The 12,757-nt window shown below is 42.1% G+C and overlaps 1 protein-coding gene and 1 long non-coding RNA gene across 3 annotated transcripts; one reads left to right on the top strand and one right to left on the bottom strand.

Moving 5' to 3' along the window:
- Nucleotides 1–744: 744 nt before the first annotated feature.
- LOC127300148 (uncharacterized) lies at nt 745–12,527 on the bottom strand. 2 transcript variants are annotated; one of them, XR_007850947.2, is made up of 5 exons: nt 11,945–12,527; nt 10,406–10,705; nt 9,685–9,882; nt 5,729–5,862; nt 745–996 (listed from the first exon to the last, which is right to left on the bottom strand). It is a non-coding gene; the product is annotated as an uncharacterized lncRNA (long non-coding RNA). The 2 variants fall into 2 exon arrangements; XR_007850946.2 differs by having other exon boundaries at nt 5,729–5,869; nt 11,945–12,525.
- On the top strand, nt 3,794–5,430 carry LOC127300147 (GDSL esterase/lipase At5g03610). Its single transcript, XM_051330224.2, has 5 exons — nt 3,794–3,884; nt 3,966–4,190; nt 4,275–4,543; nt 4,619–4,904; nt 5,021–5,430. The coding sequence occupies exons 1-5, from the start codon at nt 3,824–3,826 to the stop codon at nt 5,242–5,244; spliced, it is 1,065 nt and encodes a 354-aa protein (XP_051186184.1). The 5' UTR covers nt 3,794–3,823; the 3' UTR covers nt 5,245–5,430.
- Nucleotides 12,528–12,757: the final 230 nt, after the last annotated feature.

Here is a 12,757-nt window from a genome sequence, read left to right as displayed (position 1 = left end):
GCTGCAAGTTGGGCGGTAGTGCTTCTCAGGAGACGAGCTTCCATGAGAGGGAGAATGTGCTGCAACCGGGCGAGTTGTTTGCTACGCGGTGGCGTGGAGGCTGACCTCGCCGGAGCTGGACGCCGGCGTCACCGGAGTTGGATGCCGGTCAGGTGCCGAGCTACCGCCCGCCGAGGAGGGCTTGGAGCGAGGACGCGAGGATGATGTGTGCCCTTTTCTGTGGCCTTTTTTTCCGGGAGAGCGGAACGTCTCCGTGTGGTTTAGTCGCCCTGTGAGACACGTGTCGATTGCTGGATCCGGAGGTTCGGGGCGCTGGAGCCTCCGGAGGATTATGAGCACTGCCCATCAAAAAAGCATGTCTGTGCCCAATGCAAATGGTTATTTTTCATGTTTGTTTTGCGTCGGGCCGATGCCGTGAGTGGAAGCGGCCCGTATCTGTTCTCGTGTGGCCCGCCTGTTGGACGGCCTGGCGTTTGGAGGCTGCTAGCTGGGCGCGCCTATAGAACGCTTTAAGCGAACCGTTACGTTGCCTCCGCTCAGACGGTGCGGGAGACACTCCTTAATGGGCTCGGCCCACTAACGCGCTCGTCGTTACGGGAAACAGCCTGTTCATCGTTCTCGTGCGCGTGCACGAATTGTACGGTTCGTTGTATCTTTCTTTTTGAGCCACGTTTTTCCGAGCCTTAAATTGGTACTAGACGACCAGAAACTGCAACAAATTTGGAAATTCGCATGTTTCAAAAGTAAATTTGAAGGAACTTTTGGCATCTCGTGAACTAGGGCTGTAGGTTATTCAACCTTTCAAATTGCAATACATGATGAAACTTCGAGAAAGTGAAACTTCGCATGGAGCACTGCTATTTCTATTCGAATTACATCTGAGTTGGCGAAAAAATCTGTATTTGCAGAAACAGACACGAACCATGTTTGACTCGTCCTGAAAAGAAAATTCGCAGTCTTCTTCCTTTCTTGAACGCTCCACTTTCCGAATTTGTTCTGTGAATAATAGAAGAATTCTAATGAAAAATAAAAACAAATGCTTCACTTTAGAAAGTATGACTTACAAGTTGTAACTTACTTTTCCAAGATGGTGTTCATCTTTGTAGAAATTACTTCAAAATCAAACGGAAATTTTACATTTAATCTAACTAGTGATTTGAATGTATGACTTACAAGTTGTAACTTACTTTTCCAAGATGGTGTTCATCTTAACAGAAATTCAACTATGAACGGTTTTGCTCCTTGAACGGTTTTTGTGTACGAACAAATTTGCAAATTAACACATTCCCACCTTGAACATTTTGAAAAAAAAAAACAGATTTTCCCAGGTTCGTTACATGAACAGATTTCCATGATGAACAAAAATTCCTAGCATTGCAAAAACATCAACGGTTTTGTTCTTTAAACATTTTTCCAAGAATGCCGACCTTAGAATTTTTTGAAAAACGAAAATATTAGCACGTTGAACTTTTTTGAAATTGAAACAATTTTCAAAAAGATGGAAAGATTTCCATCTTAAACATATCTATTAGATGAACGAATTTCAACTATAAACGGTTTCCGTCTGAACAAATTTAAAAATGAACGCATTGCCACCTTGAACATTTTTGAAAAATGAAAACGGATTTCCACATTGAATGGTTTGCAACTCAAACAATTATTTAAAAAATGAACGGATTTCCGTGATGAACAAATTGCAAAACATCAACGGTTCCATGAACGGCTTTCCATAATGAACAAAAAATACCAAGTATGAACGGTTTCTTTCTTTCATTTTTTTTTTGTAAAAAACAATAGAACGGATTTCCATCTTGAACATATCCTATACATGAAACAAAATTCAAGTATGAACGGTTTCCATGATGTACGAACAAATTTGAGAATGAACGCATTCCCACCTTCAACATTTTTGAATAAAAAATAACGGATTTTTCAAGGTTGGTTACATGAACATATTACCATGATGAACAAAAATCCTAGCATGAATGGTTTAGTTCTTCAAAACATTTTTCCAAGAATACCCACTTTTTGAAAATCAAACAGATTTGCACGTTGAACGGTTTTCAACTTAAAACAAAGTTCAAAAAAGATTGAAACAGATTTCCACCTTGAACATATCGAATATATGAAAGAAATCCAACTATGAATAGTTTCCTCCTTGAATGGTTTCTGTGTATGAACAAATTTCAAAAAAGAACGCATTCCCACCTTGAATATTTTTGAAAAATGAACGGATTTGCACATTGAATGTTTTGTAATTTAAACAAATTTTTAAAAAATGAACGGAATTCCGCGATGAACAAATTGTAAAACATCAACGGTTCCGCGAACGGCTTTCCATGATGAACAAAAATACCAAGCATGAACGGGTTACTTCTTTAAAAAACATTTTGTAAAAAACAATAGAACGGATTTCGACCTTGAACATATCCTATACATGAACGAAATTCAACTATGAACGGTTTTCTCCTTGAACGGTTTATGTGGACGAATAAATTTGAAAATGAACGCATTCCCACCTTTTTCATTTTTGAAAAAAAGAACGGGATTTTCACAGGTTGGTTACATGAACAAATTACCATGATGAACAAAAATCCTAACAAACATTTTTCCAAGAATACCCACCTTAGAAGTTTTTGAAAAACGAACATATTTCTACGTTGAACAATTTTGAAGTTAATTTTTTTTCAAAAAGATGAACGAGCAAGCATGAATGGTTTCCTTATTTAAAAAAATTTGTAAAACAAAAAAGAATGGATTTTGCACCTTAAACGGATCTATTACATGAAAAGAAAATTAATTATGAATGGTTTTCTCCTTGAACGGTTTCCCCCTTGAATACTTTCCAAAAATTGTTCATAATTGAAATTTGTTCAGATATAAAAAAATAAATTGAAAATTGTTCGTATTTTGAAATAGTTTATAACTAAAATTTGTTTGGATCAAAAAATTGTTCATATTTAAAAATTGTTTGGACATAAATCTTTAAATTGAAAATTGTTCATATTTTGAAATAGTTTATAACTAAAATTTGTTCGGATCAAAAAAATGTTTCAAATCTGTTCATATTTAAAATTTGTTCGGATTTGAATATTTTCAAATTTTTAATTTGTACATATTTTCCATTTTAAAAATATTTTCCAAAATCTGACCAATTTTGATGAAATCAAACAGTTTAAAATAGAACAATTTTGAAAACCCAACATTTTGAAAAATCAAATATTTCTCTTTAGAAAATGAACATTTATAATTCAAAATTTGAAATCTGAACTTGTTTTAAAAGTAAACATGTTTCATAATCTGAAATCATAGAAAATAATGAAAAAACTGAAAGAGAAAATATAAATATAAATATAAAAAAGTAAAAAAAAATAAAAAAAAATCCGAAAAATGAACAGGTACAGCAGATTAAATATAAAAAACCTACTAGCAAAACAGCACCCAGAAAATCAGGTGAGAATATGTGGCCAGAAACAGAAAAAGAGAAACGGTAGTACTCCGTATAAAGGATCGACACAAGCTGTTACCTCGTGACGAGAAAAGAACGCGAGGAACTGGGCCGGCCAAGTAAAGAGATCGACCTACGCGGAGCCGCAGATAGCGCCCGCACTAAGCGGAGAATAGGATTCGCGCTGCTAGCTAGCGTGCCATCCTCCTACGGAATAGGATCCTCCACTGCATGGATAGGATATGATCGTTACCGAGAAAAACTGGGTACTAGTTGTTAGGATCATGCTCCCGCGCGCCCTTAAATACAGACCTCGATCGAGACGCAAAACCCATCTGACTTATATATTGTGCTCGCGCCGCCATAGCAAGCAGCATGAAGATGCAGGCGCTTCTCTCCGCCTTCTGGGGCGTCGGGCTCCTCCTTGTTCTTTGTGGTGCGTGAGTTCACCAGATTGTTTCTCTTTTGTTATAGCGATTACTTGGTTCTCATCATCCAAGTTTCGCATGAACTCTAGGTGCGCGTATGGGGTCTGCTCGGCACAACTGGCATGCGCCGCAAACATTGTACGCCTTCGGTGATTCGTTCGTCGACAATGGTAACCTTCGACGATCGCCTGAGTTGGGTGAGACGTCGCGCCAATGGTTCTTTCCCTACGGTGTCTCGAATGACCAGGCAACGACTGATGAAGAGAAAGCCACCGGCCGCTTCTCAGACTACTTGGTTCAATCCGATTTCATCGGTACGGTACCGATGATATAATCTCCATCTTATTTGTCTGTTGGTGTACGTACGTGTTCATACTAACCGTGGCTACATGTTGCAGCGAAGATGATGGGGCTTTCGCTGTCCCCTCCTCCGTTTGAAAGCACGTATGGCCAAACCTGTGGCCCTACCGGTATGAACTTCGCCTATTCTACCACCGGCGTGTTCCGGATATCATTTTGGATCAACCTCCGCGAGCAGGTCGACAATTTCAAGACCATGATCAAAAGCAGGATAATCTCGAAAAATCATGTTACCCACTCTGTCGCGCTCCTCGCCAGCTCCGGAAATGACTACAAGCAATTCCGCTTCATAATGAACACCTGGCAGGTGAGTACAGAATAGGAGTAGCCATCAATTTTTATAAATATCTGCTCGTATGTAACTTAGAAAGTGTTGTTTCAGGTCACCGATTTAGCCTGGAACATAACGACTGAGATCGCCACCAACGTGGAGCGGCTGCAAAACCTTGGGGTGAAGAAGATCTTGGTGAACAATCTGCACCCTCTTGGCTGCACGCCATCCTTCAGCAGGAAAGATAACTACAAAGCGTGCGATGAATGGGCTAACGAGGCCACCTCCAAGCACAACTACTTCCTAGAACAGAAGCTGGGCAACAAGAAAGGTGTCCTCATAGTCGACATGAGCTCCGCCTTCGATCACATCATCGGTCACGGCAACCAAGACCTGGGTATGCGCGAGCTAGCATCTTATATATTACTAGCATGAGACTGAATCGTCAGTTCGTCACAACATATTGATTGGGATTTTAATTGTTTGCTCTATGGTACTATGTTAATTTTGCAGCTCAAGGCAAGCAGTTCAAGCACATCAGAAAACCGTGCTGCGAGAGCGCCGACCACAAGGGCTACTGTGGACAGCAGGATAAGAACTCCAACCCCCTCTATTCCCTGTGCGAGGACCCCCGCCAGTACTTCTTCTGGGATGATGCCCACCCCACACATGCTGGCTGGGAGGCCGTCATGGCTCAACTCCAAAATCCAATCAAAGAGTTCCTAGGAGTTGCCTAGAATATTTTCGTCTTTATAAGTTAGCACTATCTATAATTAAGTAGGGTTTCTCGTGTAATCATCGATGTAGCCTGGGAGTTAGCCCAGTAGCTTTATAATTCTCTCAAATAGCAGTGTACCAGATCACCTTTTTTTAGCTTATACTGGGAAGTTCACCTCATTTTAAAGCAAAGTTCGACGGAACCATCCTAGTTTCGATGATTTTGATGCAATGAGAGAACATTGAACGCTAGCTGCGAATGATTCTAATTTCATTTTATTCCGTTTCTCGAAAACCACGTCCCACCCCTCTAGCTAGCTACTGGAGAGAAAATCTCACTAAAACTCTGCAAACAAGTGTCACATGACATGTGCAATGGGTTGCAAGAAAAAATAATGAGAAACTAACATTTATATACAGTATTTTTTCTAAAGTTTACTCATTAAGTCATCCATGCTTTTTATGAGAAATTTAGGCCAAAATGTTTCTGAATTGTTCATGTACCTTATCATGTTCGTTGCTCTGAGTGCGGACAGCAAGGCCGCACGGGTACGGATGCTATGCCTGTATGCCACCCATAGCTCTAGGTCCGCCCCCTTCTCCTTCACGACTTGCCCCAACACCGTACCTTGTGAGATCTGTACACTGAGCACTACTGTAGTTAGTATCACACAGAGAATCGACTATGACTGTTGGAAGCATAGGAAGACAAGTCAGTGGAAGAACACGTGAGTGATGATTGTTGCGTTTCGTTGGAATCGAGAATCAGGGCAGGGCCGGACCTGACATGTTAGGGGCCAGTGAAAACCAACAAAATGGGGGCCCTGTACAGAAATATTTGTAGAGCCGAGAGAACAAATCCTATATAACTAAGAAGTTCCTCACAACTAAGGATAGTAGGGGCGCGTTTGGTAACCTGGGTCGATTTCATGCATCACTGCGCCAGTGGGAAGGGGCGATCTGCGCGTCGCAGACGGGCCACGGGCCATAAAAGGCCTGTTGTTTGGTCTCTTGTGGAGAGTTTTCTGTGCTTGCGGAAATATTCCCCCATGGCACACCCTGAATATGGGGCCAGAAATTGCAGAGGAGCAGGATCCGAAGCGGTGGCTGCTACAAGAATGGAATATTCCAAAGCATTCGCTTCTGAAAGTATTTGAACTAATTGTGCCACAGTCTCGAGATTTCGGCTATGGCTGATTGGTTGCCTGTTTTTTAGCCCAAGTAGCACACGAAAACTAGGCTTGTATAGTTCATAAAATTGTATCAGTCAATATCCTAATAAACCCCATACATATTTGTTCACAATCTGGAATTTACATTATTTTGCTGTCATTTTAGATGCAATTATAAGTCAGTTCTTCTATGTTTACACGATAAATACCTTGATGAACTTTATCAGTACTGTACAGCTGAAAAGGTGAGATATACTCTGGAATCAAAACACTTTGAAACCAACTTATTTATGTTGGAGCTTAGTGTTCATGTTTTCTAGGCATGGCGGTCCATTGACACAGATGTTAAAAATATTTTTGAAGCATTCAGATGGGCTGATGTAAGAATAGTTGTTGTATCCAGTTTTGACACCCGCCTTCAGCCACTTTTATAGTCCCTGAAATGATCAATGGTTTGACGCAGTCCTATCTTCTGAGGTGAGTTTCCGTTTCAGATGAGCTGGTTTAGCTAAGCTTATTATTTTGAACATTGAATCTGTAGCTATTGGCCTCTATATCCAAGTTTGACCTGCTGAGTTTTTTTTTAAAGTTTGAGGCTGAAGAGCCAAACCCAACAATTATAACCTATATAAAAGCTGACTCCATTTGCTGCAAGGAGAGCGATTTGGGTACTGTTTAGTTACAGATTTTAACAAATCAACTGAGGCCACGTTCGCTTTTTTCACTGTAGAGGAGCGACCAGGGCATGTAGATGTGCGATGGTGGTTTTGCTCCACCTTTTTCTCCGTGTATACAATAGGTGGTTACCGGGAGGCTTCCGGTTGCTCTACACAGATGCATCCGGTTATGTTAGGTTTCTGTTTATTTTTTCCTCTATTTTACCTCTGATGTCCGGTCTTGCCGGTTCTGTCACACGATCGTGATCTTCCTTTCTCTAGAAATATCTACCCTATGGGCCTCATCTCCCACCGCTTTGACCGGAGAGCCTACGAGACCAAATTCTGGAGCGCCTCTCCCCATCGCCCAAACTCTCGCCGCGATATATCCGCCTCCCACATCTTTCTTCTCCTACCTCTCTTCGCCGCCCTCCATAGCCGATCTCCTTCGTCGGTACGTACGGTGGCGTGGCAGCCGTCGGCGAGGAAGAAGGCCCTCCATGGCCGCTGCTACGGGAATTTCTTGATGTCATCATCTGCCGGTATGATCATCTCCTCGCCGCCGCCGAAGACTAGAGGAGACCACCATTCACTTGACCGGACGCCCGTGCCGCTAATCTTCATGCGACCAAGGTGCATTCAGCTGCTGCCTGCATATTCATGATTTCACGCCTCTACATATTTTTCCTCTTTTCTCACTGATTTGTTTATGCAGTAAAAAGAACGAATTGTGCATCTGCCTGCCCTGATAAGGATTGGTGGTTGGGCCGGAGGTAAGGGAAGGTCGGGTTCTCTTTCTTAGGTGTGTTCTTGATCGTACCAGTACATGCCTTCACCAATTTCTCCAACTCATCATTTTGTTTTCTTCACAGATTTCTTTGTCTGGTTCGGTGATGTGTTCTCATCATGGATGTTCTTCCATCTTCATCAGGCAACGTGGCCTGGAAACTATCTAGACGATGACCAGGGTTCCCATGATGTTGTTGAAGAAGCGGTGAGCGGTGCTCGGCTACTTCGTCCCCTCACCAGCCGCTCTAGCCTCTCCAAGCTGGAGAGGCTGAGATTCCCGGTCAGCCGCTTAGCCGCGGCCTAGATTCTCATCGTCGCCACCTTCTCTGTTTCCTGCTTCGCCTGGTTAGAGAGGTGTCCTTCTTCCCGGTTGTTCTTCCATCCGCATCAGGTGATGGTAATCTTTAGTTCATTTGGTTTTTTAGCGATGTTTTAATTTCTCTTCTTTGTTTGTTCTTTGTTTGTTTTAATTTCTTGGTTGTCGACGCCACCATGATTTCTAGGTTGTTGGAAAAATCATACTCGGCCACTGCCGCGGGTTGCTCCTCGCCATCGCTCGCACTGATTGGACTACTGGGGTGAGGTGGCACATGTCAGCTTGCAGGCTGTTATTTTCACGGCATGGAGTTTTCCACCACTGCGAGTGACAGCGGTAACGCTAACTCAATCTGCTTGCTGCGTTAACCGCTATTTTGATGCCATGAAGTTTTAAGCCACCGCAGCCAGGCAGCGCCCTCTTCAGTAGAGGTATATGTCGCCTCAACCTTTCCAGGTTTTGCACCTCAGCGAAGGACATGTTTTTTTCTTCTGAAAACAGCAATCTTAGATTGCTGGTCCTAATGTCAAATTATCTATGTTCAGACAAGTAGGCAACTGAAGGACATGTGTTTTTTCTTGTGAAAACAGCAATCTAATAGCAGGTCCTAATGTCAACTTATCTATGTTCAAACAAGTAGGCAATAAGAAACTTATGTTCAGTGTAAACATACATACAAACATGAGTATAGGCAGTTGCACACTGCACTATGTAAACTGAGAGGTTATAGTTGCATGATAAGATGTTCTGAACTATGTTCTAATGTTCCCCACCCCCCGGCACGATGTGCATTGATGTGTTTTCTTCTTATATGATCATTTCTTTTGCTTTCTAGCTTTAGAATAAGGCCTTTGTACTGCATGTTTTTACCTGTGTTTCATTGCATTGTTGCTCGCCTAGATTTTGGGTATTATGCTGCTTTGCAGATATGCATAGTGATTTGGGTTGGCTATATTTTAACAGTTTTCATTGCCTGGTTTCGCTTTGATTGAGTTTGTTTTCGGTATAACTGCAAGTATGCACAGTGGTAAGAAGTAAAGCTATTTATCTATCTGCAACGTGATTGACTGTTTAGGTCTTTCTTGAGTAAACAATTAATCATATAAATAAGACAACAATTTTCTGCATGGGATTTTGTTCTTTATTACAGGTGTTAATTTCAAACAAATTTTCTGTTTCTTATTTACGGATGTGTTTGCTGAGCAGTTTCTACAAGGTTTAATATAATTAGCCATTCATATTATTTTACGTGTCAAATATGAACATAATGAAGATATTCCATGTTTACCTATGTTCTAGCCTTAGGCATTGCTCGAATGACCAGCCTAGACATGTATTACTTTTGGGTTCCCTTCTATTCTTATATACTATACAGTCTATCTGATTTACACACAGAGAAGTTATATTTAGCATGACTCAAAATTTCAGGCGCATTTCAATTTATTTTAATAAGATGTTTGGAAGGCTCAGGTAATTTATTTGACTTGAGACATATAAAACCTTATTCATGCAGGTATTTCATTGTACCTTGGAGAGGACGACAGAGACGAGCGCAATGATGACAATATCACCTAGGAGTTCGCCGACTGGAAGTACCACATGCTCGGCAAGTTCGGGCGCCGCATCAGCCTCCATCATCAAAGCACCGACAGCCTGCCCTAGAATCTCTACCGCCTCCCCTCTGCGCCCCTCTTGGAGATGGACGCTGCCGGTTTCCAGCCAGACCTGCAGCACCGCAACAATTTACAGCAAGTTATTTTCTCTACTACGAGCTTCCATATATTGATCACAGAAATTTTCCAGCAATACTTTTCAAGTTGCATACGTCGGGACAACTTCTGAATTTTGCATTTACCATAGTATCTCCAGAGCAATTGATCATTATTTTTTTTGGATTTAGTCCTTGGCTAAAAAATACTCTCAACAAAAAAAAACGGAGGAAAGAAATATTGTGTTAGCAAATGTACTGCTACAAATTTATACCAAGGTATTGAACTACTGTGATAAGTTTCCATCTTTTCGTGCTAAAAAAACCTATACTTGGATTTTTTTTTTAGTTAGCATAGATGTTGTTTAAATTTGTGAACCAATGTACTGATAAATATAGATGTTATAGTCTGTCTCACTACTTTCCTTTAGACAACCTTAAAAAGGAAACGAGGGACCATAGAACTCTGTTGGACAAGATAATACACACACCGCAAACAAAGAAAACACGCTCTTAATAATTTAGGCAAGAGAGTTATACCAATTAATAGCAGATCGGCCCAACTCAGCTTTCGTGGTTCTGTATTCAATGTAACTATATGCTGCCCCTTGCTCTTCTTTATCCACAAGCTCACTGGCAAAATCAGCAGCGCCCCCCGCCACAGCACGTAGAGGCTCTCCCAGGCCCAGCCAGCGTGGCGGCGCTCTCCCGCTCCAGCACTACCCGCAGCTTCATCTTGAGCCCGTGCGGTGGTGCGGTTCGAGCTTCGGTGGCGCCTCGTGCTCCAGCCACCGACGGCAGGACTAACAGATCTCACTGTCCGGCTTCCACCCCTCACTTCTATAACACCAGCCAAGAAGAGGAAAAATCAGGAGCTAGCCACTGAGTCGACTAAGAATAGGTAACTGTCTAAAATTAGTGGTGCTACAAGAGTGTAACTGATCACACCTATATAATCAACTTTTCAGCTGCCTACCCTTCGCAGTGCAGTGCATGATAAAAAAAGTAAACAAGGAGCTATTCCCTTCCAAAAAACAACATCGTTTGCCACATAAGCACTCCAAATATACGCCTACAGGACAAATTACAGGAATCATCGCAATATAGTAACACAGCTCTGTTCTTTTCCCCAATCAGATGGCAAACTCCATTAGATCAGCCTGCCCCAGACAAAGACAACAAAAGCAAAAGCAGAACCAATGAAGAAGCAATTTCGTTTGTAACTTTTGTTCCATCAATCCCAATTATCAGAAGAAGAAGAATGCAATGACATTGTGAACCTATGTACCTTTCTTTTAGTATTCTGTAAAACTAGGTACCTACCTATCCATGTATAATCATCTCAGTTATGCTACTCTGTTCCTATATGACTCTGTTTGCTAAAACTAGAAGCTGCCTTTCTTATGAAAAGTTATATCCATGAAAATCACATGTGCTTACTAGGCCGAGGCACTCCAACCAGAATCTACTTCACTCACAAAGAAACTGCATACAACGAATTATAAATATACCAATAATCTATCTGTTTAATTGTTTATATATGATATAGAAATCCACACAATATCCAGTTGTTCTATCCTTCTTTTATGCTGCTCCATTTTCTCTAAATAAATAAAACCATGTTGGTTTGGTTCGGTTACTGCAGCTGTTACTAAATTTATCAACTGTCTGCGTTGTTGTTTAAAGCGTTTGTGTAGTAATGCTAATGTAGTTGTAGGAAAACTGGAAAAGTACCTCCTTTTGTCTGTGTTCTTTAGATTATGAGGTTTTTTTCCTAAAAGATTTAGTGCATACAGACTAAACACAGTATGTCAAAATTAATGTGAAGAAAACGCGAGAGGCTTCTGTTCATCCACTTAGATTTGAAGCACACAGCTGATGTAACCAAATTATTAGAGGACAAATTACACAACAGCCACATCTTAACACACGCTCAACTAAATTTGGGATACTTCTTGCTATTTTTGTTTCAGCATATTTACATAAGCACAGAGATCAGAAAGGCATGATACTCAAAACGAGAATGAAACTGTGAACTCCAGCCACTTACGTATGCTAGGGAGGAAAAGAGCAACATACCAGCCAATGTGCCGAATCTTGGCCGAAGGTAGATCTCCACCACCACATACACCGTCAAAATCGAACTTCTCCCACTCAATACTCGACTCCCCCCGCTCTTCCCAGGTATCGGTCGCCGACCTCGCCCTCCCCAGCAGCTCGGCTCTACAACTCGGTGCCTACACGTCGGCGCCACACCAGCCGCAGCGTCACTCCTACCTCCGGATCCGCGGGCAGAGTTGCCGCTGCATCACACAACGGTGGTGATGGAAGACAACTCGCGGTCAGCACCCGCGCAGGGATGCCGTTGGCCTGTCGGAACGAGGTCAATCAGCGCGCTCGGCGCTCCTCTTGCGTCTGGCGCAGCCACGCACTCCTTCTCCCGCGACCATCTAGAGCCGCCCCAAGGTACACCACTCCACCTGGGTCTGGCCGTGCGCCGATTCTGCAACTCCGTCCTGCCTCCACTCTCATCCTGACTTCAATTATTGTTGGATTTTGCAACGACGCGGAGAGCGTCCTCCTACTTCCTCCTGCTATGGCTTATCCTCCAGGCTTCTCACTCTCTGCTCAAGTTGACTTCTTATTCTTTCTTTTTCCTTATTCACTCCCCTCTGCGTGTTTCAGTCAATCATTGTGCCGTATAGAAAAAATACTATAGTGGTACGACACATTACTGCAGGCCAAAGTGTGCAACACGGCCCACCCATCAATAATGCCGAACCAATAAAACTGTATAAGGTAACCGTTTTTGGGCCGACTAGTGAACATGAGCCCTCCGGTGGCCTCTTAATTTCTACACAAGTATTTTTTTTCTTTGCTAAAGAAAATGTA

This window comes from Lolium perenne, chromosome 5 (genome assembly GCF_019359855.2).
Source record: "Lolium perenne isolate Kyuss_39 chromosome 5, Kyuss_2.0, whole genome shotgun sequence".
In the NCBI taxonomy this organism is placed as follows: domain Eukaryota; kingdom Viridiplantae; phylum Streptophyta; class Magnoliopsida; order Poales; family Poaceae; genus Lolium; species Lolium perenne.
The sequence above is the reverse complement of the archived record's forward strand: the minus strand, read 5'-3'. Positions and strand labels throughout refer to the sequence as shown.

Excerpts from the sequence above, each read along its gene's own strand:
- LOC127300147 (XM_051330224.2), top strand. The coding sequence starts at position 3,824 with ATGAAGATGCAGGCGCTTCTCTCCGCCTTCTGGGGCGTCGGGCTCCTC. Across the intron at positions 3,885-3,965 it reads GCTCCTCCTTGTTCTTTGTG|GTGCGCGTATGGGGTCTGCT; the intron begins GTGCGTGAGTTC and ends CATGAACTCTAG. Across the intron at positions 4,544-4,618 it reads TCATAATGAACACCTGGCAG|GTCACCGATTTAGCCTGGAA; the intron begins GTGAGTACAGAA and ends GTGTTGTTTCAG.